Here is a 25,610-nt window from a genome sequence, read left to right as displayed (position 1 = left end):
CTGAGGGGTTTCTCAGGGTATTCATGTCAAAAAGAGCAGTGCAAATAATTCCGTTGAGGTTTAGACAGAACTATTTGAGAGTTTGGTGCTAATAAAAAATTAATTGAAGGTATTATAAACTGGTGTGGTATAGTTTTGTCTGATTCTTCGTTACAAGACTGATCACTTTGCTACTGCTCCACAGCCAGGCATGATTTGCAAAAACAGAGGTTAGTCCATGACTGCATGACTTGCTATAATCCTTGTTTTTAGGCACCTTGAAAAAGAAAAGTGTAGGGTTTTAACATATCTAGAATGAGTCAGCAATGAAATATTTCTGTAGTATATTTGAAATGAGGTGCAAAGGTTTAAGAGAACTTGCATTGGCTAATGGTGGGTGCTGTTGCTTTAAATTTTGAGGCTTCACAAACGATAAGGTGAATTCCCTGTCTACAAATCTAACAGGCCTTTCCCTTTTGCTCCTACTGTAGCATGTGACTCATGATATCCAGCACTTTCTTCCAGCATCTCAGGATTGTCTGAGTCCTGCCATTATTGGATCTGTGAAGGTACCTTCTGTGGACTATGAAACAAACGTGAGTCGTTCATTCCTGGAGAGGAGATTTCCCTCTTTGTAATAGAAGTGAACAGAACATGACAACTCCGTTACATGACTTCCAAGGTTTCAAAATTTTGCTTTCATTCCAAAATTGATGGGTGTACAGTCTTTTAAATAGTTGTGAAATTGTGCTGAAATGTCCATTTAGGACTTGAAAAGACTAGGATGATGAATCAGATTGCTCTCTTTTTTACTCTTACCAGCCATGACCAGAGGCACTTGAATCTCTTAAACTGTCCTGTGCAATAGATGTCTCCATCAATTATTTTGCATTCAGTTCAAATCTACACTGTGCTGAAGAAAAAATTACTTGACTGTGTTTTCCTAGCAGTAATTTTAAGATTCAGGCAGAGGTGATGGAGTGGAAATTTCTCTTTCCTACAGATTAATATTAATAACAGTACTGAACAGTAATTAGTTATTTCTTTTTTTAACAGATTAACTTATAGAATTAGTTTTTTATATACATATACACATGAGTTTATATTAGAGTTTTTGCTTTTAGTTTTCCCATGGAAATCCCTTATGAATCAATGGCTTGAAAACATTTCACATTTCTGCAGATCATAAGCAATCATCTAAGTAGTTTTAGGTCTTTAGTTCAAATTCTGCTGCTTAATTATGTATTTATAGTTCATGTAGTTCACTGCATGTATACTCCAATTAAAAAAAGCTAATTAATCACTATGTATTCAAGTATCCATGCTTAATGTCTGTCTATAGTGAGTCAAAGGTGGAGGAAAAATGTAATGGGGAGGAGACCTGCTTTGCCATAAAGTCTCTCAACTCATCATATGCTACTTGGACATGAACCAGCACATCCAGCATGTGGGTTTTCTGAAACTGATATGGCCAAGCTGCACTGAGCAACTGGATCGTGCACAATTATGGTACCTGATAAAATGCTATAATATTGCCATGACAAATGATGATGCCAATAGCAGAGCAGTTTAATGCCCTTGAGGAAGAGGACCATAAATATTAGTCTTTATTAAAGGCCTACATTTATTTCAGCTGTTAGTAATAGCATTTATTTCATGGACTTTAATGGCAGGAAGGTTAAATTATTATTGAGTATTTCTGAACATCTGGCTTCGGATCAAGATTCTGAGATCTAATTCTAACTCTATTTGCTACGTGACTGGTGCCAACTACTTAATTTCAATCTTTTTTTCTACCTTAAGGCTGGTGAATTACTTTGAAGGTACCAAAAGTTTTCAGATGAGTTAAACCTGTTCAATATGTTCTCAGATCATCTGCAGCAGTTAAGTGGAACAACAGCCAGAAAAAACATTCACACCATCTGACTACTTCCAAGCAGAAAAGCCTGCATTTAGTCAAATAGGCTATTTTTGTTCTTAGTATTTAAAAATATGCTGAAGCAGTTAAATAGAAAGCAAAATATTTCCAGGCTTTTTACTTCCTATGATACAGTGAAGGGGGATGGGCTGTACTTTCTGAATATTGCTGGCTAATTTTTAAAGTTACCTATTTTCATAACTTTAAGAGTGGAATTTTGCCTGTCTTGTACTGCTAAAATTTAATTTGCAACGTTCTTTCTTGGTCAGTGAATAAGAAAGAAAGGTTCTGTGGTTCTTCTTTATTCATGTATTAAGTACCAAATAAAATGCATCTGAAAGAGGCAAGCTTCTAAATCCCAATTTAAAATGGGGTTTAGGCAGTCTTAAGCACATTCAGAAGTGATGTTAAAATAGTAACACAGGAAGGGATTCTAACCAGTATTCTGAGGAACCACAAAACTGATGATTCTGGATGATGTTTTCCTAGGCTAGAATAACTTAATCTCTTCTTCTTCCTACTGTTGTCACATATTTTAGCTGTAATGTTATGATGCTTCATAACAGTATATTATACAGCAGATGGCTCCTGTGACATGGTGGTGTAAATAAAATGATGCTGAGAAGGACAGCTCAAAATGTCTTCAGCATAAACTAACAAAACAGTGTGGCATCTGCAGTTCAACCTCTACATCAGGGAGTTGTGGAATAAAAAAATATCAAAATTGCTTGTTTCCATCTCTGAGCCTTTTCTCAGTTGGAGGTTTTTTTACTTTCTTGGTTTCATTTTTATTTATTCTGACTCATTACCAATAGTGTAGTGGATGATAAAACAATAGTTTTGACAGAGTATAGGTACAAGATGGATCTGAATCCCCATGGTGGCATTTTTAAAATATTCAAAAGTACCAATTTTTTGGTAGTACAGAGCTACTTATTAGAAAGATTATCTTAAAACATATTTGGTATGGCACCTAGAAATCATGATGACTTTAGGCTGTTTGTCCTTCCCTTGCATACAAAGCAAAGGGATGAGGCAAAAATCAAATCTAGTTTCCAGAACAACAGAAAAAGTAGCCAAGTCTGCAAGTACCCAGTAATTGCAAGTGAATCTGGACCTCCTCTAGTGAAAAAGCTAATTTACTTATCTCTTTATTCTTATAAGATTCCCCAATGGCATAGACATCTTTAAACCTTCTTAAGAAAGAATTACCTCACAGATCTTCATTAATCTCAAAGTCTGACATCTTAAAATCATTCCCAAAGCTCTAAAGTGAATATTGGGTAGAGGATGAAGTTTGGTGTCTTCATTTACTGAACTGTTAATTAATTCCTTTCAAACTAGGCCATAAAGAACCTGAGATTTGCTTTCTTGATCAGTTTTCTGGCTAATCTTACCACTTGGAGCTTTCCTAGTTGAAGAATATTACAGAAATATCCAAAGCCTAGAAGATGAATTTTTGAATCCTATCTGTTCTCTGCTTAAGAAAGTACTAATCTTCCTGAGAGGGGCTGCAATTTATTTCAATCACTCTGGTATTATTACCACTTCATTTTAGCTAGGATGAAATTTCAGCTCTTTTCATATGCAAATGAAAATAACTGCTCTATAAGGTCTTGAAGAATGTTTCCCTTTACGTTTTAACTACCTGGTCCAAGCTTCTGTTTTAAGCAGAAGAATAACTGAAGACTGCCAGCTACACAGTTAGGGAAACATTTAATTAGATTCTTTTTTTTAATGGCTGTTTTTGAGACATTAAAACATTTTAACAGCCTGTCTGTGTTCAGACAGCCAGCTGAATACAAGTCAGCAGTGGCCCAAGTGGCCAAGAGCATCTTGGTGTGTATCAAAAAGTGTGGCCAGCAGGAAGAGGGAAGGGATTGTGCCCCTGTATTTGGCATTGGTGAGGTTGCACCTTGACTACTGTGTTCAGTTTTGGGCCCCTCACTACAACACTGAGGCTCTGGAGCGTGTACAGAAAAGAGCAATGAAACTGGTGAAGGGGCTGGAGAGCAAGTCTTATAAGAGGTGGCTGAGGGAACTGGGGTAGTTTAGCCTAGAGAAAAGGAGGCTGAGGGGAGACCTTATCACTGTCCACAACTTCCTGAAAGGAGGTTGCAGCGAGGTGGGTGTTGGTTCTCTTCTCCCAAATGACAGGTGATAGGAAACAGCCTCATGTTGTGCCAGGTTAAGTTCGGATTAGACATCAGGAAAAATTTCTTCACTGAAAGGGTTATCAAATAATGGCACAGCCTGCCCTGGGAGGTAGTTGAGTCACTGTACCTGTGGTTATTTAAAAGATGGGTAGATGTGGTGCTCAAGGATACGGTTTTTAAGTGGACAGGTATGGTTGGACTTGATGATCTCATAGATCTTTTCCAGCCAAACAATTCTATGATTCTAGAATGACCTTTAAATGTGCAGGGTTTGGTTTTTTTCCAATATATTCTCCTCTTCACTTTACTCTGTAAAGTAACTCAGTAATGTCTCATAATCTGTTGTTGGCCTCAACTAATGTTAATTTCTGCTGAATATCTGAGAACTTCTCATCACACACGCTTTCTGGCAATTTCAAGAGTACTGACATTTGCTTAACCACTAACCCTAATGCAGAGATGTTCATCATCAGATTCCCTGTGTTGCAATCAGCAACAACAAGTTCCACTCTAAGCATCAGTTGGCAGTGCCATTAGGAATATCTAGAGTATTTTAAGCAGCGGCAATTTGAAAGCAAGTTTCTCCTTTCCTACCTGGAGTAAATGTGTGTGATGTGTGGCATTAGAAAACCTGTTGTGTTTCACCAACAGTTATTTATAAAGAATTTGTCTGATGAGGAAAAAACAATGCACTCAGAAAATACAAGAAAAATGCATTCTTTGTATAGTTTACAAAACAGCTAACTCACTGCTTGTGTCCATTTCAGCCCTGTATGCTGATTTTAAAACTTTTTAGGTATGCAATAAAATCCTAATTAACTATGGTAGAAACCATACAGTCTTACCTTAGCATATCATTAAAAATCCCCTACAAATAAATTTAATTTCTTAAATAAGAAATTCTGTTTCTAGCTAGGAGCCAGCATAATGATTTTACACTAGTTTTGTTTGTAATCAACCTCAATAAATCTAGAATATTCAACTGCCAAAACTGGAATTACAATGGTATAAAACTTGAGTTCAAGGAGTATTAAAATACAGATACTAAAAGTTAAATCTAACCCCAAATTTCCCTGAAGTGATCTAGGTGTTGTAGAATAATGAGACTGCAGTTAATGCTAAAAATAATCAATTTTGAGGAATTGTTTTCACAGCCTCATCCTTTTCACCCTAGAAACTCATTTCAGTGACTCTTACATAATTCACCCTGAACATATATCCTCAGTGGGATGCAACTGTCTCGAGTTCTGTGGCACTGGGAATTTGAAGGGTTACCGACTGAATCCCTGAGAAGATGCTCAAGATCGATGCTTGTATATATATATTTTTTTTTTCTGATTCTGTTAAAAAGCCCCTGTATGACACCTTGTCTCTAGACAGGATCAGTTCAACTGGGACTAGTGGTATAGGACAGTAGTCAAGAGGCATTTTTCAAGTTGGAAAAGTAGTAGTATGTGTGATAAACAGATGTGTGATAGGAGAACTGTCCAAATACCTGCACCTGTTCAAATGAAATTGATTTATGAGGAAACAAGAGTTCATCTATGTTTGAGATTCTGCCAGTAATTATAAAAACGCATTGGTGCATGGTTACTGCTATATGTGCAGTCCCACTGTGGAGAATTGGTTTCTGTCTGAGCTTAAATAACTGCACACATTCAGTTGCTGAGGAAAAATATGTTTCACTCTTATACTTTGTTTGGAAATACTAACATTTTTAGGGAAGTTTTCTTTACCCACTTACTACTGCAATACAAAACTTGAACTTGAAAAGCTGCTTCTGTCTAATCTGCATTTATAGCTGGGGTTATTTTTTTTTTTTAGCAGACAATTTGCTATTTTAAATTAGTAACTCCAGGAGACCTATCTTTACTCTGCTTGCAATATTCCAGTTCCAGCTTTCTCCAATACTTGTGCTGCAAGCTGAATAAGAAATCCATAGAACATTAGCTGAAAATGAAAACAGCAAATGAAGTAATACCTCAACAGCTGCCTTTGCTCTTTCAAATTCTTCCTCCAAGGAGTGATTTCTGGAGAGAAGAGGCCCTCCCCAACGCTGCTCTTTCATTGATCGTGCCTAAAAAGTAAAAGAATAAATCAGAAAGGGATGATATATTCTCTGCCACATTTCTGAGTTATTTGCTTAATTGCCTAGAGCCTCAAATGGCCTTTTTCTTGGGCAAAACTTGTTGTGTCCTTACATGAACTCTGCTCAATTCTCTGACACTATAGCAGAGATTGTTCCTCATGGGAAGCAAGGTAAATTATTTTTTCCAGACTTTTCTTTTCACTCAAGATGCATGAGAGATAAAGAAACATCCAAGCAAGAGTTGGGCTGCAGAGGGAAGAGCTGACAATTTTGTAGAAGACTTTCACCTTAATTGTTCCTTCTCCTGTGTTATGATTGTGGCAACACATTCCACTCACTATGCTCCAGGAAGAAAACATCTCATTTCCCCTCTACATTTTGCATTTTTATTTCAGATACTGCTTAGGGATCACATTGGAGAGCCAGGTTTGCTATGGATTTCACTGTAAGGACAAATCCTTTTTACAAGCAGCAATCTCATCCATGCCTTACTCTCAGTCGACCCCACTGGAAGTACATAACAAGTTTCTCCCTTTTCTTTTATTAGAAACATTTTTTTTTTTTCACAAAAGACACAATACAAAACGAAACAGTATTCAATGATGACATAGAAAAGCATGAAGTGGCCTAATCTTGCTAAACACAGCTCTGACTGCTAATCTTTCCCCTTGTGTTTGTCAGAGGTTAAACTCATTAGCCATTTGCCTGACCATAGTCCCAATTGCATTAATTTATGTTATTATATTTCTGATGACTGTACTTGTAATATTTAATTGCAATGAGCCAGATTGCTAAAAGACTAGTTCTGTTTACTGCAGACTCATTGGGTCATGTTTGCAAGTGTTGGAGTGTGTGCTGCAAACAGTTGAAACATTTCTGGGTGTTCACCTAAGTTCTGTGCTATGGTCAAACACGTATGTCGGTGTGTGTACACACATCTTTTTTTCACCTAGAAAGATGACATTTGTTTGTAAATCTAGCCCTGGAGTTTCTGATTTGTTCCTGACACTTTTGTCTCTCAGGTAGAGCCTGATGAGTAAAATGTGTTCTAAGTTGATGATACACATATGGTTAGAAAAGAACAATTACAGCACAGTTTCTGAGAGAAATGTGTGGTGCGCCGCCTTCTTTGTTGGCTTCTGGACTTCACTGCAAGTGGCAGGAAGCACAGAGCACGAATGAAGGGCTACACTGGGGATCTATTGTTTCTGCTCTCACATATATTACCTCTGGTCTATGTTGTTTAGAAAATAATCCTTTTATTTGTTGAGGCCAGGAAGAGACGTCAGGCTGTCACTAAAACGTACCAAAACCCAGTCCTATACACAAAACAGTTATGTTATTGATTAATAGAATTTAGGGTGGAACAGATAACTGGTCCAAATAACCTATTTGTATATCACAAGCTGGTATTTGTCATTCAACATCTGCAGAATGAAACTGACATTCCACAGGGAATAAATTGAGGTTGTCTGGAATACAATTCTTTGAGGAAGGTACTTGGATTTAATTTAAAAAAACAGAAGACCTTAATTTTATCACTTTGTTTGCAAATTTGTTTAATTGCCCTCCTTGTTTCTCTTATCGATTTTAATTTCAGTTTTCAACTATAATTTCTTACTCTTTTTCCAGCAGTTTAAAGTGCTTTTTAGTACTCCTAATTTTCTCTGTGGAAAGATATTGATTACTTTTACCAGGTTTTAATTGTTTTTTAAATTATATAAAGAGATTGAGAATTTAAATTATCTCATTATGAGTAATTTATTCAGACTTCAACCTTTCCTGTGTCTCTCTTACTCTCCCGCATTGTTTTTGTAGCTTTTTTTTTTTATAGCCATACAGACAACCAAAGTGAACCCTTTATTCCAGTACCCATCTTGCTGCTTCTCTATATAGAAATAAGGTGATGTCCTATCTCCCACTAATTGTGTCTGCTTTTACACACTCTTCTTGCCCCAGTGCCGCTCAGGGAGCACTCATGCTGACATGCTCTTACCCTCTGAGCCATAGATTATTTTCAAATTGCCTTCCAGCATGGGCTTGTAAGTAGAGCCTGCATTCTTGTTCTGAAATGCAGGATTTTTCAAGTGACTGTATTGGAATATGTATTTACACAGATGTCTTGGTCACCAGATCATTTTTATTACTCCCTTATTTACTATTTTTTTATTCCACTATTTCATCTTATACAACTTTTATCTGGAACAGCTTGCATGTTTATTTTTAGATCGATAATATTGAAGATCATGGTTTCTCTTCGGAATCACAGAATAACCCCCATATGATTACAATTTCTAATAAATAACTATTGTTCTTGAGATCTTGGGCTAGCCAGTTTAAATCTGTTTAACAACTGCTTTATTCATATTGTATGGTGCTAATTTTAAAATCAGAATATGGTATGGTATACATCTTGCAGAATATCACACAGCAGCATTTATCAACCTGACCTGTAATCTGATCAAACAACTGAATCGGGTTTTCTTGACACAAAACTCTGTTGATAGACATTAATTATGTTCCTAGCCTTTTCATTATTTATGAGTTGGCTCAAACTGTTTGATTACTTCTGCTTTTTAATCTTTTGTTTCCAGTGACTGCAATTTCCTTAGGTCAAGGACAATACTGTAAATCATGATGTTCAGACTGAGTAGTTCTGCAGAAGGGGAGAGCAAGCTTGTTGGGGTAGTAGAGAGGCAAGGGGAGAAGAAGACAAGAAGCATAGAAGTTGCCTCTTCTGCCACATGTCAGTGTATACACATTGTCCCCACATAATCCCCACAGAAATATACTTTCTCCTCTATTGAATGCACAGTCAGAGGGAAAAAAGAAATGGACAGAACCCACAGAATTTGCATTTGCTTATAGACAATGCAGAGTCATATTCTCAGTTGTGATACCCAGAAATGAAGACCCCATGTATAACAAATTCACTGACTTTTGCTAGTTCAGGAAGAAAGGGGGTGGGAATGTGGTACCTGCACTGGAGAACTTCTCATTGCCAGCTGACTATGGGGTGAGACTCTGCAGTTGTCTCCTCTAAGGGGAGTCCCGGTGGGATATGGGGCAGGGTGGAATGGGTATGTCTGAGGGATGAAGACTGTGGTTTTATATGTTCACCACTCTGCAGTGGAGGTGCTGTAGCTGATCACTGGCTGCTGTCTTCAGGGACAAAATCTTCCATTCCAATGCATTTGCAAAAACACCTTCCTGCACTTTTAGTCTGCTTATGTGCTGTTATGTGCTTATCTTTTGAGCAGACTTCAAATAATGAGCTAAAGCTGTCCCTTGTAACTCTTCACTTTGTTGAGTAACTGACACATTCAAGGACCATTAGAGCCATTAGTCTTACTGTAGCTACTGGGGAGAAGTGGGGAATAAATTTTGCACTGTCAATATTGTTACCTCGACCTGCAGATTTCTGAGGTTTACAAGCTTTAAGTTGTATATTTGCCTAAGAGTGCTAATACGTTAGAATTAGGTACAGCTTTTTAGCATGTCACGGGTTTTTTTGTATGCATTTCAAGTGGCCAATAAAATGTCTAAAATGCCTTGGTAGGCATTTAGAGAGTTAAAACCTGAACAGACCTTACGCATATACGATTGAACATATTATCTCTCTCTGTAGTTTGTAACTATAAGAGAAAAAAAAAAAACCTTCAAAAAAGCCCCAAACACTGTAGGTTATTTCAGTACTAATGAAAGAGTATCAAGGAATTTTCCAGAATTGGCAGATAAAAGAAAGACCAATACAGTTTAAGAGTCAATGATAAATAATGTATGATAGGAGTGGAATACTGAAAGCAAGACGCCTATATCCAATGACAGCCACCATGCTATTGTCTGCCCCATCCCTCAATTCTTCTTTACTAATTCAAATCTTGCCTTTGTGATTTTGTATTGGAATACATGCTGGTTAACAAAGGATTTTGTTAAGAAGATTGCATATTTTTAATGAAAATGCGACCCAGCTAGTTAGTATTTCATGTTGAGGAACTAAATGTAATGTGTCAAAGAGTGATGAAGTTGATTGTCTGAGAAATTGCTGATGGAAAACGCAGCGAGTTTGACAAGATGAAATCTTTAGGGTATGGCTGAATCTGTTCCATATGCAAAGGCTACCCTTAAATGAAATAGACGAGATCTATAGAGGACAAAGTATGGAAAACATATGCTCTGATAAAAGCTCTAATGTGATTTCTTTTACAAGAAGATTAAGAACTCAGTCAAGATGGGTGAGTCTGTTTGTCGGGCACTGACAACTTTGACAGGCCGACTATAAGTACAGGATGAAGCAGACAGTGAACAGAAATACTAACTTTCTAAGTGACTGCCTAGAATAAAAACTTAATCTCACTTCAGGTAATTTCTTTGCAGTACTAATTACAAGTTAAACAACATTTCATTATTTGAATGAACCATAAATTTGAAAAAAACCAGCATCCTAGAAAACAAAACAAAACATGAAATATACCAGAACAAGAGATGAGAATTTTATACCCTGCTTCTTTTTCAGTTTGGCTTATTAAACTTCACATTTGTTTAATTTTGAAATGCCAGTCATTTTACAAAATAGTACGGAGCCTCAACGGACTGAATTTATATTGAATTAAAAATATGGGCTTTTTCTTCCTCAGTTATTCTAGTGTAAACAGGAAATAGACCATATAAAGTACATGTTATACACTAAATTATGTAACTGCTTTAACAGAAAGCCACAGCATTTAAATTCTGTGGCTGCCTACTTGATTTACACACATCTCAGTCAAGCACAAACTTCTTGGCACTTAGATCTATTAGGCTGAGGAACAAACTCCTAGAAAGGGGTGCTTGAAGATAAGCTGCACAAAGCATGTGAAAATACACTGTCCCTTTCAAAAGGAGGATGTTATGCAGTAGATTTTTTCTGTTACTAAGATGTATAAATCTATTGCACAGAAAGGCAAGATGTCATGCCTTACAACTAATGTTAGGCTTTCCAAAGGGAAAAAAAAATTCCCGTTTGTCATGTAGAGATGGCAGGGAAGTAAAGGAGACTTTTTTTCATAACCAAAACAGAGGAATGGATTCTAATAATGATTCTATTTCTATTTTCTGAAAAAACTAGCACATAATCTCAGGAAAGACAATTGGCATTTTGATGTCTCATTTTTCCATTTTCAAATGATGCTATTATTTTCCATTAATTTTCTATCTGACAGAAAGGTTTTGAAGTTCAGACCTAAAAATAGCTTTGGAAGGGCAGAAAATAATGTTCAACTAAAAGTTAATCCACCCAACAACTTTCTTATGCCCCTATCAGTGGCATTGGCTGAACTTGAAATTTTTCCATTTAAAGATGAGAAGCAGGGAAGAAGGTGTATAAGCAACCTGATCCATATGATTGCGTACATAAATGTATGTTTGTACACATATATGCACACACACATATCTGAAACCATACAGCTCTAAGTAATCATTTCCACAATGTCCTGTCCAATAGACAACATGACAGTGGAATCGGGCAAATCTACAAACCTTCAGCCCAGAGCCCTCCGTATTAGAGTTCCTTTTCCAGCAGGAAAAAGTCCTTTGACCACACTGCTCTCCCACCTGTGGAGATAAACTGCTAATGAACATCGGTTTAATGATTCCTTCCTGTATTCCTTAGCAATTTCCCAGTTCTGGGGAGCCCTGGTTGACCAAAAGAGCTTGAGAAGAAGTATATTACAGGGATAGAAAACCATTAGAAGTTTGAATTTCAGATGTGGAGGAAGGGAAGAATGTTGACACTGTAAACTGTAGTTTGAAGTCTTTCTCTCTGTACAAGAAGGTCACAGTTCACTGCAGTGTTAAACTCTGAATGTTTCATACATTGATATAATTAAGTTATTTTAGTAACTTATTAGTTTGGAAGCTGTGTGAAGTTTCATCTGTATGAATCTTTGGACTGATGATCCTTAAAATATCCCTTAAATAGTTCTTCCAGAACATGAACAGTTAGCCAGTGTGAGAACTGCTACTTGTCTTTTTATTGTTACTAAATCTACCAAATCCTCTTACCTGTGTTGCAGGTGCAAGTTCTAATTCTGATGCTGAATCAGATTCCAAGGCACTCTTGACATTAGTCAGCTCAGACTGTGATCTATTTTCTGTGGACCTAGAAACAACGCATTTACACACTCAGCAATGCACATTAACACATGCTGCTTTAAGTCTTTCAAGTTCATAAGCACGTACTGATTACTTAGGTTGTTTCTTTCAACCAAATTGTTTAATTTGAAGTTATTAAAAGTGCCTGGACCTTTTTCCGTGTTCCCACTCATGCTTTTCAGATGCCTGTAGACCACAGTAAATACAATAGAACAGAGTCAGGCCTGATTCACCAGCAGAGCCCTGGGTGTATACTGGCATGAAACTAAGTATAATGGAACAGAGCCTGTGCCTCTACCACTGGTCTTCTCTTTCATAGCCAAGTAAAACAAAGTTATGTAGTGACACAAGACTGTACCTGCAGTCAGTGTCTAAGAATCATCCACCACATTACAAGAATTCACCTTGGCATATGTGCCTTTTTGTGCCACTGTACTGTAATATTCTTTCTTCCTAGAAAATGAAACCAGGTAGACCAAAATCAAATTAACTGGGCAAAACTTGTATAAAGCCCTAAGTTAATGAAATACACAGATAAAGGGTAGGTTAAGATATAGGATAAGCATTAGTTAGTTAGAAAACTGCTTCTAGTGTATGAAAATTATAATTATTGTCATACATAATGTAGTGAATGAATGTTACCCAGAAGGCAGCAGAATTAATCTACATAAACTGTTCCCAAAGGCAAAGTCCAGTTCTTCCCTTATTTACATTCCCTGCAACTTTGGTTGAACTACGTGAAAGAGGTAATAGTTGGCTTGGATATTTGGTCTTGCCTCTTCCATTTGTAGAGTAATTCTGCCCTCTCAGTAGGATAATCAGAATACACTGGATATCCAGTGACTGTCAAATCACTGCCAAGCATCCTTTTTCACTTATTTTACTCACATGCTTGTAATTGGTTTTGGATCACTGAACACCTCTGTAAAATTCTCACAACCGTTTATTTAGTAATTGCACCTGCTGCTTTTCACAGCATAAAAAATTGCTGGCAAAATGTCATTTATAGTGTACTTGCTTATGATACATTTTGCAAAATGTCTATTTAAACATATTTAATGTAATCATAACAGATTCAATAATACAAATTGTCATCAAGCAAGTATTTATGTGAATTAAGAAAGCTGGCCTGGAAATATTTTTGTAAGGGAAAGAAAATGTTGTACCATAAAAGCTCTTTTGATGGAGCTCTAGATGATGATATTCGCTCTGTAGAAGGCTGGCCCTTGCTACTCTTGTCTCCGTGAAAATTGACATCATCCCATTTCTCTAGCTGGGTCTGAATATCGACTGAAAAGTAAGAAAAGAAAATATGAATCTTTTAAAAAAACTGCTGTACATTTTTTTTTCCTCCTCTGTTAAGTGTAGGTTATAGAGAAAATGGTGTCACCAAAGACTATATTTTAGTTAAACGTTGTGCACCTTTCTAGCTGATATTCTGTAAAAATATTTGGGAGTTTACAACTTTTTTCTAAATCTATTAGCTTTCATGGTCAGAATGTCAGTGAAACGCTTGATTTAAAATCAGTGACTTGTATGTAATTTAGATTTGTTGATAGAATTCTATTAACTTTTTGATAGTTTTAGACATTTTTAATTTTTTAATTGCAGTTAAATAGTAAAAATAAAACTTCCACTGGTGACTAACATTTAAAAATGACTGTGTAGGTGACTGGTATTAGGCAGTAATACATTGGACTTGCTTTGCAGAAATCAGATGTTCAACTCCTGGTTGAAGATAAATTTCTCTAAAAGAATTTCTGTGCTGATGAATGGAAAATTTGCTGCTTTGATATAAATTACATTTACCTTGCAAATTTCTCAGTTGCAGTGTGAGTAATTTACTTTGGATGTAACTAAATTAAATTCACCTTTTCCAAAGCTCATCTATCGATCATACTTGGCAGGATATTGAGTTGTGTTTGGGATTTTTTTTTTTTCATTCTGTATAAATACAGTTCTGCTGTCAAGAATGGATTTTTAAATTTTTTTTTTTTAAACTTGTATGCAAAGATAAAGTAGTATTTATAAATATAATGTATATTTCTGACATCTGCTGTTCTGAAAAGAACATCCAGTATGGGCTGACTCTGACTTGGCCCTTTACCTTTCTCATGATACCCCTATAGATTTTTCTGCCGTTTTACTCACCCTGACTAAATTATTTTAAGTTTATGATCTTTATTATTACAATTTTTAGTGGCCACTTAATAGGGATAATGGCAAAGGCAAAGGAAAAATATGTTCACAGTGTTTCAAGTTTGGTTTTTCAAGTAGTTTATGATGTGGAATAAAGGTTACACTCCCTGCTAATGTGGTGCAACAAAAATTCTGGTGTTGCTCATTGTTTTGTGATAGTAGCAAGGATAAATTTGTGCTAAGTGAGGCTATGTAGCACTGATAAAATAGCTACACTCTTACCTAAATCTAGTGAAGACTTGTCTGAAACTCTGACAGCCTGGACTTTCTGCTCAGTATCCACACTGATAAGGTCAGAATTGTCTGTCTTCTTTCTGTGGGTTGAAGCTTTTAAGCCTTCACTTCTTGATGCATTCTCTGATTTCTTTGCTTTGTTTTGGGTTTGTAAGACAGGTTCACTAAGATCCAAGAGATCCAGACCTGTTGATAATACTTACAGACAAAACATTAGAATTTAATGTTGTTTTAATTCAAATAGGTCACTTTTAAAAATTTGGTTTAATTGGAAAAAAATATTACTAATGTGTTTGCATTTGACTAGATTTTATGTATCTTTCCTGGCTAAAGAGGATGATCAGCACATTCAAATATGACTAGGGATTTCAGGTGCTTAACTGGATGTAGTTTTAAAAAGCTTGATTAGCATAAAAAAGCTTTTCCTCTAAAAACATTAAAGAAATCGTAAGTCTTAAGGCTATAGCCTTACCTCACAGATTTTCTTATGTTGTGAGGTTTCCCCTGTACAACTGAACTTTTAAATAAGATTTGGTTTAATCCTGTGAATTATTAATTACCGCTAGCAGCTGCTTAGGGCACTACCATTGTGCCACATGACATTATGGGAAAAGCTTAAGAGTAGATAGTTTCTTGGGTGGACTTCTGGCGTTATAAAGGAATAGTGGTATGTTTAATGATGGTTTCGACGGTTCTAGCTGTCTGTCTTTTGGGAAAAAATATTGAATACAATTATAAATTCTACTGCTATTTCTATTAAGGGCTATATCAGTATAGTTCAGCCTCAGTTCTTCATTGAAAAGTAACATTTATAATTCTTTAGCACATAAAAGATAGAAAAACTCCCTCTTTATCATTATTTTATAAGGCAGGTTTTTTTTGGAAGGTCAGTGCAGTGCTTTATCTGTCCTGGTAAATCAGTGAACTTCATCAATCTTCGTAGAATAAGAATTGTTTATTTTGTTATTAAATAAATCTAATTACCCATCACCCCCCAATCTGATAGATATGCCAGGTTGATGTAGAATTTAAAGATACTTACTTTTTTACCACAAACACCACTCTTAAACAACCTGAAATATTTCTATTCATCCCTATAATACCTTAAGCTATATATAAAAGGAAAAGATATTATTTACAATTGTTTTTTAATTCAGTGTTCCAGTTTTTGTGATTAGAACTTGCCTATTGCTTTAGACACATATTAATTAGATGTGAAGATAATCACCCAGCTGTCAATTATTCACTTAATAATTTGCATGTACATGGATTTTAATTAAATGGCTTCTAACAAGCCAAGTAATTTTATGACTTATCAACAGAACATAGTAGTGCTATGCTGATTTTATTGTATCTCAGTTGATCTGCTCAACTGCTTTGATTACCTCTGCACAAATATCAAAGAGAAGGAGGCCAATTTCTAAACACACTACTGAAGGACAACATACTTCAAATGTGATTCAGTATAATTCAAAAGGCTTTCAGGATACATTCTTTTTATTCTCTACTCTACTATCTCACTACAACAAAAAGAAGCTAAGGAGTGTGCTAGATCCTTTCACTAATTAAGTGTCCAAACTCAGTCTGTATAAACTGTTTTGACACCTCTTCCATCTTCTCTGACATCCCATCCAAGTTTTTATTAAAGAAAATCTTTCAAGAATAAGGAACGAGATTGGTTAAAACCTGACTAAGTGTGGCTTTCCCATAGGTGACCATTTTGCAAAACCAAATATTGGTCAAACTGATATGTACATCCTGTTGAACTTAAACAAGTTTCCTTTAATTCAGCCCTAGAAATCTGGTAGAAAACATGCGATTTTTATCGTTTCTCCACTAACAGATCAGGCAACTATAATTTAATACCAGCTTGCAATTTCACATTAACAGTAACAAATCAAGAAATTACTTGACAAAAATATACTGTAATTAAGATAAAATAAAAATTATTTATTTCTAGTGAGGGATAGGAAAGTATTTTTGTTTACCTGCAGTATTTGATGTTACAGGCCTTGCAACAGCTTCAGGTTTAGTTTCACAGAGAAAGTCATCAATGGAGGGGCTCAGAAGGGGTCTGCTTTCTTGTTGCTCATTCACCAGCTAGCAACAAATAAACCAGGGTCACAGGGCGTTGTTGGGATGCAGAATTTAAATAAAACATATTCTCACAATTTCATGCGCTTTATTTTTGATTAAGAGAGAATAAATATTGCACTTAGAAGATTTACAAATAGCTCTGGGCTTCAAATGAAAAACTTCAGTCATTCTTTTAGGGGAAAATTATATTCTAGTTTTACAAATTGCACAAAAATAAAGCAGCAAAGTGATTTCTCTGTAGCAATTATTGCATACTATTGCTTATAGGGCTAAATATACAAGGCTTGATGTATCTCCCTTCAAATCAATGGGTGAAGTTGGCCTTCTCTGTCACCAGGAGATGAAGCAGAGTTTTTTTAGTATTTGGAAGTGGTCATTTTTTTTCACCAGTAACATGCCTCCCCACAGGACTTGCACAATACCATTTCATCTAACAAATTTGCTTTAGCCCATTAAACAATAACCTGCTGAGACAGAATACACTTCTCTGCAATACAAAGACACATGAATGACAGTGGATGGAGCCTGGTGAATGTATGAACTTTCTTCATGAGTTTCTTCACTCTTCACATGAGTGTGTGAAGAGTCGAAATACAGTTTTTATTTATGATGAGTTTTCCCTTTTTATTGTAATTGCATGAATGCATTGTTTTTATGGTACCTAAAAGAAATCTCTGCATTACAGACTATTTCATGTATTCGGGATTAAGAAGACAAAGCAGTAAAACAATTTAATAAACAAAATTCTCTTCTCTGCAACCTAATTCTGATAGGAGGATCAAGACCTAAGCTGAACTGGATAGATGTCTGGTGATGTGGCCTGCATTTACTTTATCTTTATTAATGTGAAAACATGTTTTCCCTCTATTACTTTCAAGTGGAGCTATTTCAGCTTTAATTTTAACCTCTCTGCTCTCTTTCTCTCTGTTCTGTTCCCACTCTTTTTCCAATGCTGAATTATAAAAATTTTCTCTCATTTATATTTGAACTTTTAAATTTAGGGTGCTAACATGGGCTAAACTGGCAAAAAAAGGTATTTATTCATCCTCATTTTATGTTGGATAATTACTCGCATTTAGCTACTTCAGTAGCAGGATTGTGTCTAAAGTTATTACAGCTAAAAAGCTTAGACTCGCTGTTGTTTGGTGCTTGTTTTTTTGTATTACAAAGTTGCCAGAAAAATACTGGACCTATTAAAATAAAAAGTCCATTATTTTGATGAGTCAAACATTTCAGCTGGGACTTAATGCTGACTGACTATAACATGTGTACATGTTTGTTTGCCTAGGACTTTAAAGTTTTGCACTGAAATACCAGTTTACATGAGTAACATGGAAGGCAGATGAGTGATTGCTTGCCCAATTGTGTGTAGCAAGATGTGCAAATATGCGCCTTTAATTTACAATGATATTTTCCCAAACTAATTCTGTGTATGCTAAACTCAGACTGTATATGGACCTTACTGGGGACTTGACCATGCAGACTTAGCTCTCTGAATCGATTGCCCAGGTTGCTGTCCCTGTAACACAGAAGTTACTTGCTTAGTTTGGTAAATCTCAAGATTGATTGGTAATTCTGTTTATACCAGCTGCACACTCCAGTTTCCATTAAAGGTGGCTCTACAGTAATTACATTATCTTCAGGTATATACTTTTATCTAATAATGATATTTAAGACGTAGGAGGACCTTATTTTTCCTATTTATGATTTGGTGTCAGTCCTTACTCATTTCTGTTGGTGAAAAAAGAAGGTGGATGCTGAGTTAATTCTTATCCAAAATATTTTTAATATTTTAAAAGTTTCTTTATGTCCAGTTATCAGCAAAAATTGCTTGATACATTTTTCTTTTTGTGTTTACACATCCCATTCTAGGAACTAGCATCAGCAACAGCTGCTTTTGCAACAAGTTGCACATTCTGTAACACAGCATCCAGCAGAAAGATTGTCAAATCCTCTGGGTCTGCTGGGTCTTCAATGATCTATTCTGTGAAACACTAACAGCATAAAGAAAAGTCCTACTCCATTTGGAGGGCAGCAGGAAGGAAGTAGTAGTTCTATAGGAACCACTGTAAAAAAAGTTCATAGAAAATACTCTGGTTTTGTACATGTAAGAGTATATCAATAGGGTACCTTATTGCATGCAGTTTGGATGCTTATCAAGTTTCCCAGTATATTCCATGGAAAATTTCTTTAAGAGGAAAGAATGGGAGAAGGAGAGAATGAGGAGAGGGACCTGGGGGTGTTGGTTGACAGCCGACTGAACATGAGCCAGCAGTGTGCCCAGGTGGCCAATGGCATCTTGGCTTGTATCAGAAGCGGTGTGACCAGCAGGACCAGGGAGGTTATTCTCCCTCTGTACTCGGCACTGGTGAGACCGCTCCTTGAATCCTGTGTTCAGTTCTGGGCCCCTCACCACAAGAAGGATGTTGAGGCTCTGGAACAAGTCCAGAGAAGAGCAACAAAGCTGGTGAGGGGGCTGGAGAGCAGGCCTTATGAGGAGCAGCTGAGAGAGCTGGGGTTGTTTAGCCTGGAGAAGAGGAGGCTGAGGGGAGACCTCATTGCTCTCTACAACTACCTGAAAGGAGGTTGTAGAGAGGAGGGTGCTGGCCTCTTCTCCCAAGTGATGGGGGACAGGACAAGAGGGAATGGCCTCAAGCTCCACCAGGGGAGATTTAGGCTGGACATTAGGAAAAAATTCTTCACAGAAAGGGTCATTGGGCACTGGAATGGGGCTACCCAGGGAGGTGGTTGATTCACTTTCCCTGGAGGTGTTTAAGGCACGAGTGGACGAGGTGCTAAGGGACATGGTTTAGTGTTTGATAGGAATGGTTGGACTCCATGATCCGGTGGGTCTCTTCCAACCTGGTTATTCTCTGATTCTACGATTCTAAGGAAAATTATCAGAACCAAGACAGCCAAGATCACTCACTGGAGATTGGAAAATGGAAAAGCTGAAAACCAACTGGGAAGGAAACCTGTTGTGGGGTAAGAGAATAAACTGTGGGAAGAGCTGTAGTAATGCTAAGAGTCAGAATCATGGAGGGTATGGAGACAGGAATCCGCAATGATCTGAAATCTCCAGGATTCAAGGGAAGTATGAAGTAGCAGATGTCTAACAAATATTTTTTTCTTTTCAAAGCTGGTTATCACATCCCTGGAAATTTCTTTATTGTGTTGTTTGCATAAGCGAGACCTGCTCAGGAACAGGCCCTCATTAATTTGATACCAGCAGTGCATTCTTCAAAGTCCCTTGATAAAATTCTGCCTTTAAACCAAAAGCAGATTGGTGGTAATACCCACTGCATCAATTTTGCTATCAAAGAGCAAGATTTATTTTTTACTAAGTTATGTCTTTTTTTTTATTCTGCTGCCTTTGCAGCATTTTTTTAAATTAGAGAACAAATAGGGTTCCTCATCTCTGACCCCCTTACTTGGTGAACATATGCACTAAATTCACCAGAGATGTGTTACCTGAATGATCAGAGGGATAATGAACACATTTTACAGGGAGACTAAGTTTGACTTGCTTAGGCTAACAAAATGAAGGTTGAGTAGGAATTATTCTTCATGTACACATAAAGGGAGAGTGGTTAGATGACACTGGAGGGGGAAAGTTATTTCAGCTGTTGAGAAAGGCTGGCAAGACAACAGAAAAATCTAAACTGTCCACAAATAGATCTGTCCTGAGAATTAAAAGAATCTTTCTAACTATCACAGCAATGAAGTGAATAAACAGTATTTTTTTTTTAGGGTGGGGTACAAAAAGGCTAACTATTTAAAATGGCTTTTGACAAGCTTTCTACATTTATGATATGATTGTTTTTGAGAAGTAACCCATGGCCCAGAGGATCCCTCCTAGTCCCATGCTCCCATGACTAAGGACCAGAGGCTGTAAGTGTCTTATTAAACAGATTGTTCCTGTGAAAAATAATCTTCTTTCAACAGAAATAGCTGGGTTAAAACAGACAGCAAATACTTGATGAAGTCTCCTAATTCTTAACGAATACAAACTACGTACTTGTAGGAATTGAACATACTAGAAAAACATGGGGTTTTTTTTCATGAAGCTGACATTTCATGATGAATCAAACATAATGCTAAAAAATGCCATCAACTAATATTTTTGCCATAGATTAGCAGGTGCTGGGGTAGGTTTCTGACATTACAGTGTATGCAATGCTACTTGGTAAGTCCTCAGTCTCACACTTTGAATTTCAGGTTGCTGCTTCATATATTGGACAAAATTTATCCCCAGTTTAACTCTGCTCAAGTTATTAGAGTTATATCAGGCATGTATTTGGAGTGATCTTATAAAACATTCATAAGATGAAAACTATTATCTATATTAAAGCAACAATTTATGGTTCTCAAGCACCTTTCAGGGTGAATATCACAGAATGCTTTACAACAGTCATGAATCATGCCTGGCACCACCACAGAGATGAGAAGTATTATCTCTATGCTGCAGGCAAGCGTAGCAAACTGAAATTAAGAAAACCACCCAACATCGCCCAGCGCTGGAGGAAGCAGCACTGGGAGCAGGAGCCAGTGGCTGGCAGTGCTCTGCCGCACAGCATTTACGTGTGCAATGTTTGTACATGTGCCAAGCAATATATGCTCAGCCTGTGAAACTGATGGTTTCTGAGTACTAATTTAGCCAGTGAGTGCCATTAATTCTCACAATGTCTCTAAGAATTTCCCTTTATAAAATCCATTTTAATTAAAGAAAAACCCCACTCACTCCTTTAACTTAAGATCTAAAATCTGTGGAGGGTGATACTTCCTATTACTAGTACATCTGAAGAGACTGAGCCATAGTATAAAATACTCCTAAATTCAAATGAATTTTCTGTGACTGACTTCTATTGGACAGCACCACAGAAGAAGGTTCTTTTTTTTTACCTCAGTGCTGCTATTGGACTTTTTCTGTTCCAACAAGCACATAGAGAGATTATTTTTGTGCTTTGGGAGGGATGCTGAGAGACTTAAAAGTGTCATCTGACAGCTGCTATCAACCTCCCTATTTAAATACACTCAGAGCATGTGTTATTTGTCAGAGATCTGAGGCAAGGTGCAGAGGCTGGGTCTGGCAGTGCCAGACTGCTGTGCTCAAGGCCGCAACTGCTGTATTTCTCCCCAGCACCCTGTGCTGCAGGACTGCCCTGCTTGTGCTAAGGGTATCACCTGCCCTGCCTGTGCTAAGGGTCCCTGTTTTCTGTGCTCTGTCCAACACCCCATCCACAGCTGTCTGCATTTAGTCAGCTCAGGTAGTTTATTATCTGCACCTGCCTCTGCTACCGATTTTCCTTCTCCTGGGTTCTCTGGTTTGGCAGTGGTCTCTGTGCTGCCTAAAGGGCTTCTGTGAGGAGAGGAGGATGCACCAGCTTGCGGTAGTTCTCTCTCTGGATGCTTCTCAGGCCTCAATGGTAGGTAGGAACACAATGAATTTTGTTGCAACAGCTCCTTTGGAGTAAATTATAATCAAATCCTAGGTGGTCCTGGACATGGGAGTGCTGGGGGCAGGAAGGAAATGTTGCTGTAGAAGAGGTGCAGTGCTGGCCCCTGAGGGGGAGCAGTGGGCATGAGAGGGGTTTCTTCCCTCTAGTTGATATGCAGCCTGGTCTCAGCTTCCCTCAGTCACCCACGTGGCACTGCTCCGCAGTCCCCTAAAACCTCCCAGGCTTTATTTTCTCAGGTTGCCCCTAAGGAATGCTCTGCCTGGTAAAATGCCTTCCTGGAGCCTTGGCCCTAGGTCATCTCCCTGGCTCTGCTCTTCCAGAAAAATTTGTTTTCTGTTAATCTTTAGAATCTGTGGCATATGGTTTTAATATAGGTGCCTCTTGTGATGCTGGTGTCAGTGGCGGTGTGTTTTAATGTGCCAGAGACCACGTTAGACTATGTATGTGGATGGCAACTGCTATGGCTTTGGTTTTGCTTTGTTCCCAGTCTATATTTCGTGTTGTAGCAAGAGAGTTGGGAAATACCTAAGGAATAGCTTGATTTCAAATTAAAAATAGACAAAAAGGGGGTGGCGCAGTTGACAGGGCTCTGATGTGAAACAGCTTAGTTTGGCCTTGAGGTCTGGAGGATCCCTCACGCTCAAGTGAACAGCTGAGAGAACCAGCTTCCTACCTTGTATCGCGTTTACAGCTGATAATGTTCACCTGTTCAACTTGCCCTGCTTATGGCTACAAGTGCTTTGTCTGCTTTCTCTTCTCAATCCACTGGGCTTGTGCTGTGGCAGTGCCGGAGCGCACTGAGGATATTAGTAAGGTATGGTCCTGACATCCCATTTTATATATGGTCTTACTGTATTCTTGGTCTTCCTCTGTTTGCAGTGCACAAGGCGTGTTATTTTGTTGCTTTTTTTTTTTTTTTTAAATGTTAGTAGGGCATAAAATAAAGCTAGACTTTAAGATAAATTACTCAGAATCTAAATCGGTGGGTTCCAGTCAGGCATAGGCAGCTAATTAGCACCTATGTTTTGAGCACAGAGTGAACTAGTTCTCTTAAATTAAGTGCTTAATTCCCTGTGTGTTCAATAGGGAGAGAGAAATGCCTAGAAAAGCAACTCCAGAGGGACATCCTGCCTAATTTAAGCTGTCCCTCAGGAAGCTCTCAAAGGCACCTAGCTTTCCCACCAGCTATATATGGAATTTATTTTAGAAAGATTGGTTCAACAACAAACACCTAAAACTTAGATGTAATTAGTTACCCAAGTTAGTTGGATTGGATTATACCCATTTTGTCACCTGAGGGTGATTGAATTACTCAAGGCACTAATTTAGGAAGCCCTGAAACTACTAATGGATGATCTCCCTGCAGTTCAGCAGAAAAGCTTCTCCTGGGCACTTAGAGCTTTTGCTGTACTGCCCACTCAGTCTGATGGTGAGAGGGTGGCTGCTGACTGCATCAGTGAAAAGACCTGACCTAGAAAGCATAGGATCTGGTAATGAGCACAGGGGAGAGCAGGAACCTTGTAACTTAGATTTTCTATTGGAGGTATTGTGTTTTTGACATCTGAGAAACTTGACTGCTGTTTGGGTGAAACTGGACAAATAGGTGAGTGCGTTAGATTAATCCAACTAGTTAGTAAGTGTTAAACTACTTTTTTTAACTTAACTAAAGGCATCCACTAAAGGATGAACTTCAATTATGCATTAATTTTTATGATACACAGCAATGGTTTCTTGATAGTTTTTCTGCTCTTATCTGGCACACCGTCTTACCCTAGTGCATGCCACCAAAGATGACAATCAAGTGAATCAACTTCCATGAACTAGCTATTTCTAAAAACTGATAATTGGGAAACACAACTAGAAATTGAGGTTATTGTTCTCTAGAGCATAACTGGCCTGACAGCTGTGCCTGCAGGTTATTATCTTGGCAGGATAAGATCTGGAAGCTCCCCTTTTCTGCTCACTGAGGAAGGTTTGGAAAGGGAACTCCTTGCAAAATCGCTAATCTCATACTAAAACCTCAAACCGCGTGAGGTATGTTTTTCTTCACCCACTCTTCTAGTATGTTTAAATATTTCACAATCAAAATTACCACCTCTCACACTTCATTCACTGTTTAGTAAGTGTGATCACTACTTGACTTCTTGCATTATCCTTGTGCCAGGGTCATAGTCATCTTTTCTGTGTCACTGTAGTGTGAATTTATGTCCCAACCAAACTGAAGTGCCAGCCAAATACGCTCCCAAGAACAGCGAATCAACTCACAGGGCACGCAGTGTAACTGGCTTCCACATACTGTGTATTGTGGGAAGCTCTAAAACAGAAACAAACTCATTTCTCCCTTCTGCAAAGAGCAGTTTGGTGTTGCTGCCTCTCCGAAGACTAGTCTTGCTCAGCAAGCGATAACAGGAACTCTGTTGCTTACGTAGTAGGAAAGGTGTGGAGTGGCCTGTGAATCAGAGGTGACAGCATCTTACCTGAAATCACACAAGCCAAGTGACTCCCTGGGGTTTGATGTAAACAACTGACAGAGGGGCTTGCGTGAAGTCAGAGAAAGCTGTGGGAGGATCACTATAGGCACCATATTGGACATTTAAATTCACATGCTAGCTGTGTTGTTTATAATCTATGTCTGATGTCTAAATCAGGAAATAACATGCTTATGTTATATTTTCATAAACAGCAGATGCATTGCTTGATTGCTGTGTCACAATGGTGTCCTATCTGTGTTCCTAAGTGCTGACCTGTACAAATTATGATGTCTTGCTGCAAGGTAGAAATAAATATCTTGCAGTTCACCATCTCCTTCTGTCTGTTCCTCTTGCTCTGACTGAAGGAAACAAAACATGGGAGGTGTAGTTGTATCTGGCTCCTGCATTTTGGCCTCACTCCAGCAAAGCACTTAAGCGTGTCCTGCAAAACTCAAGGTTAAGCATTTGCTTAACAGTCTTGCTGGATCAGAGCCATGGGAGAAGGGGAGGAAAGTTGTGCTTGTCATATTTTGACCGTGAATGATAATTTGGCCGTTACTACTCATATGAAAATGTGATTTACTGTGAATCTGTTTGTTGCATTAGTATCTTCATGCTCTATGCCTCTTAAGTAAAGCAAGTTGTTTACTAGAACGGTTGGGTGTTTCCCTTTCCTGGGTATTAGATGATTGTATTTATTTACTTTCCCTCACTTGGTTATGAATTGCCTTTGTGGTCTTGGATGCTTAGAGAACCTATCAGTAGCATAGTTGCTAAGAAATTTCAAAGTATTTCTTTAAAATAACATAGCAGAAATAATTTCTTTATGGAAGTACCTAGTCCTAGAACGGTGGGATAGTCAACTGAGGGATTAAC

General features: G+C 37.7%; 1 protein-coding gene across 9 annotated transcripts in view; it reads right to left on the bottom strand.

Moving 5' to 3' along the window:
• PEX5L (peroxisomal biogenesis factor 5 like) overlaps positions 1-25,610 on the bottom strand; it is a 112,083-nt gene that overhangs the window by 7,999 nt on the left and 78,474 nt on the right. For 4 of the 9 annotated variants that reach the window (XM_069864681.1, XM_069864679.1, XM_069864676.1 and 1 more), the window contains 6 exons: positions 16,696-16,807; positions 14,696-14,905; positions 13,441-13,564; positions 12,185-12,281; positions 11,660-11,734; positions 6,035-6,130 (listed from right to left, as the gene is read on the bottom strand). In XM_069864681.1, coding sequence (XP_069720782.1) covers positions 6,035-6,130; positions 11,660-11,734; positions 12,185-12,281; positions 13,441-13,564; positions 14,696-14,905; positions 16,696-16,807 — 714 coding nt within the window. The remainder of the gene's footprint in view (positions 1-6,034; positions 6,131-11,659; positions 11,735-12,184; positions 12,282-13,440; positions 13,565-14,695; positions 14,906-16,695; positions 16,808-25,610) is intronic. The other 5 variants (XM_069864680.1, XM_069864682.1, XM_069864684.1 and 2 more) reach the window with 3 other exon arrangements.

The sequence above is a fragment of the Phaenicophaeus curvirostris genome, chromosome 10 (genome assembly GCF_032191515.1).
Source record: "Phaenicophaeus curvirostris isolate KB17595 chromosome 10, BPBGC_Pcur_1.0, whole genome shotgun sequence".
Lineage (NCBI taxonomy): Eukaryota > Metazoa > Chordata > Aves > Cuculiformes > Cuculidae > Phaenicophaeus > Phaenicophaeus curvirostris.
Note: the sequence above shows the minus strand (reverse complement) of the source record. Positions and strands in the feature narration are given on the sequence as shown.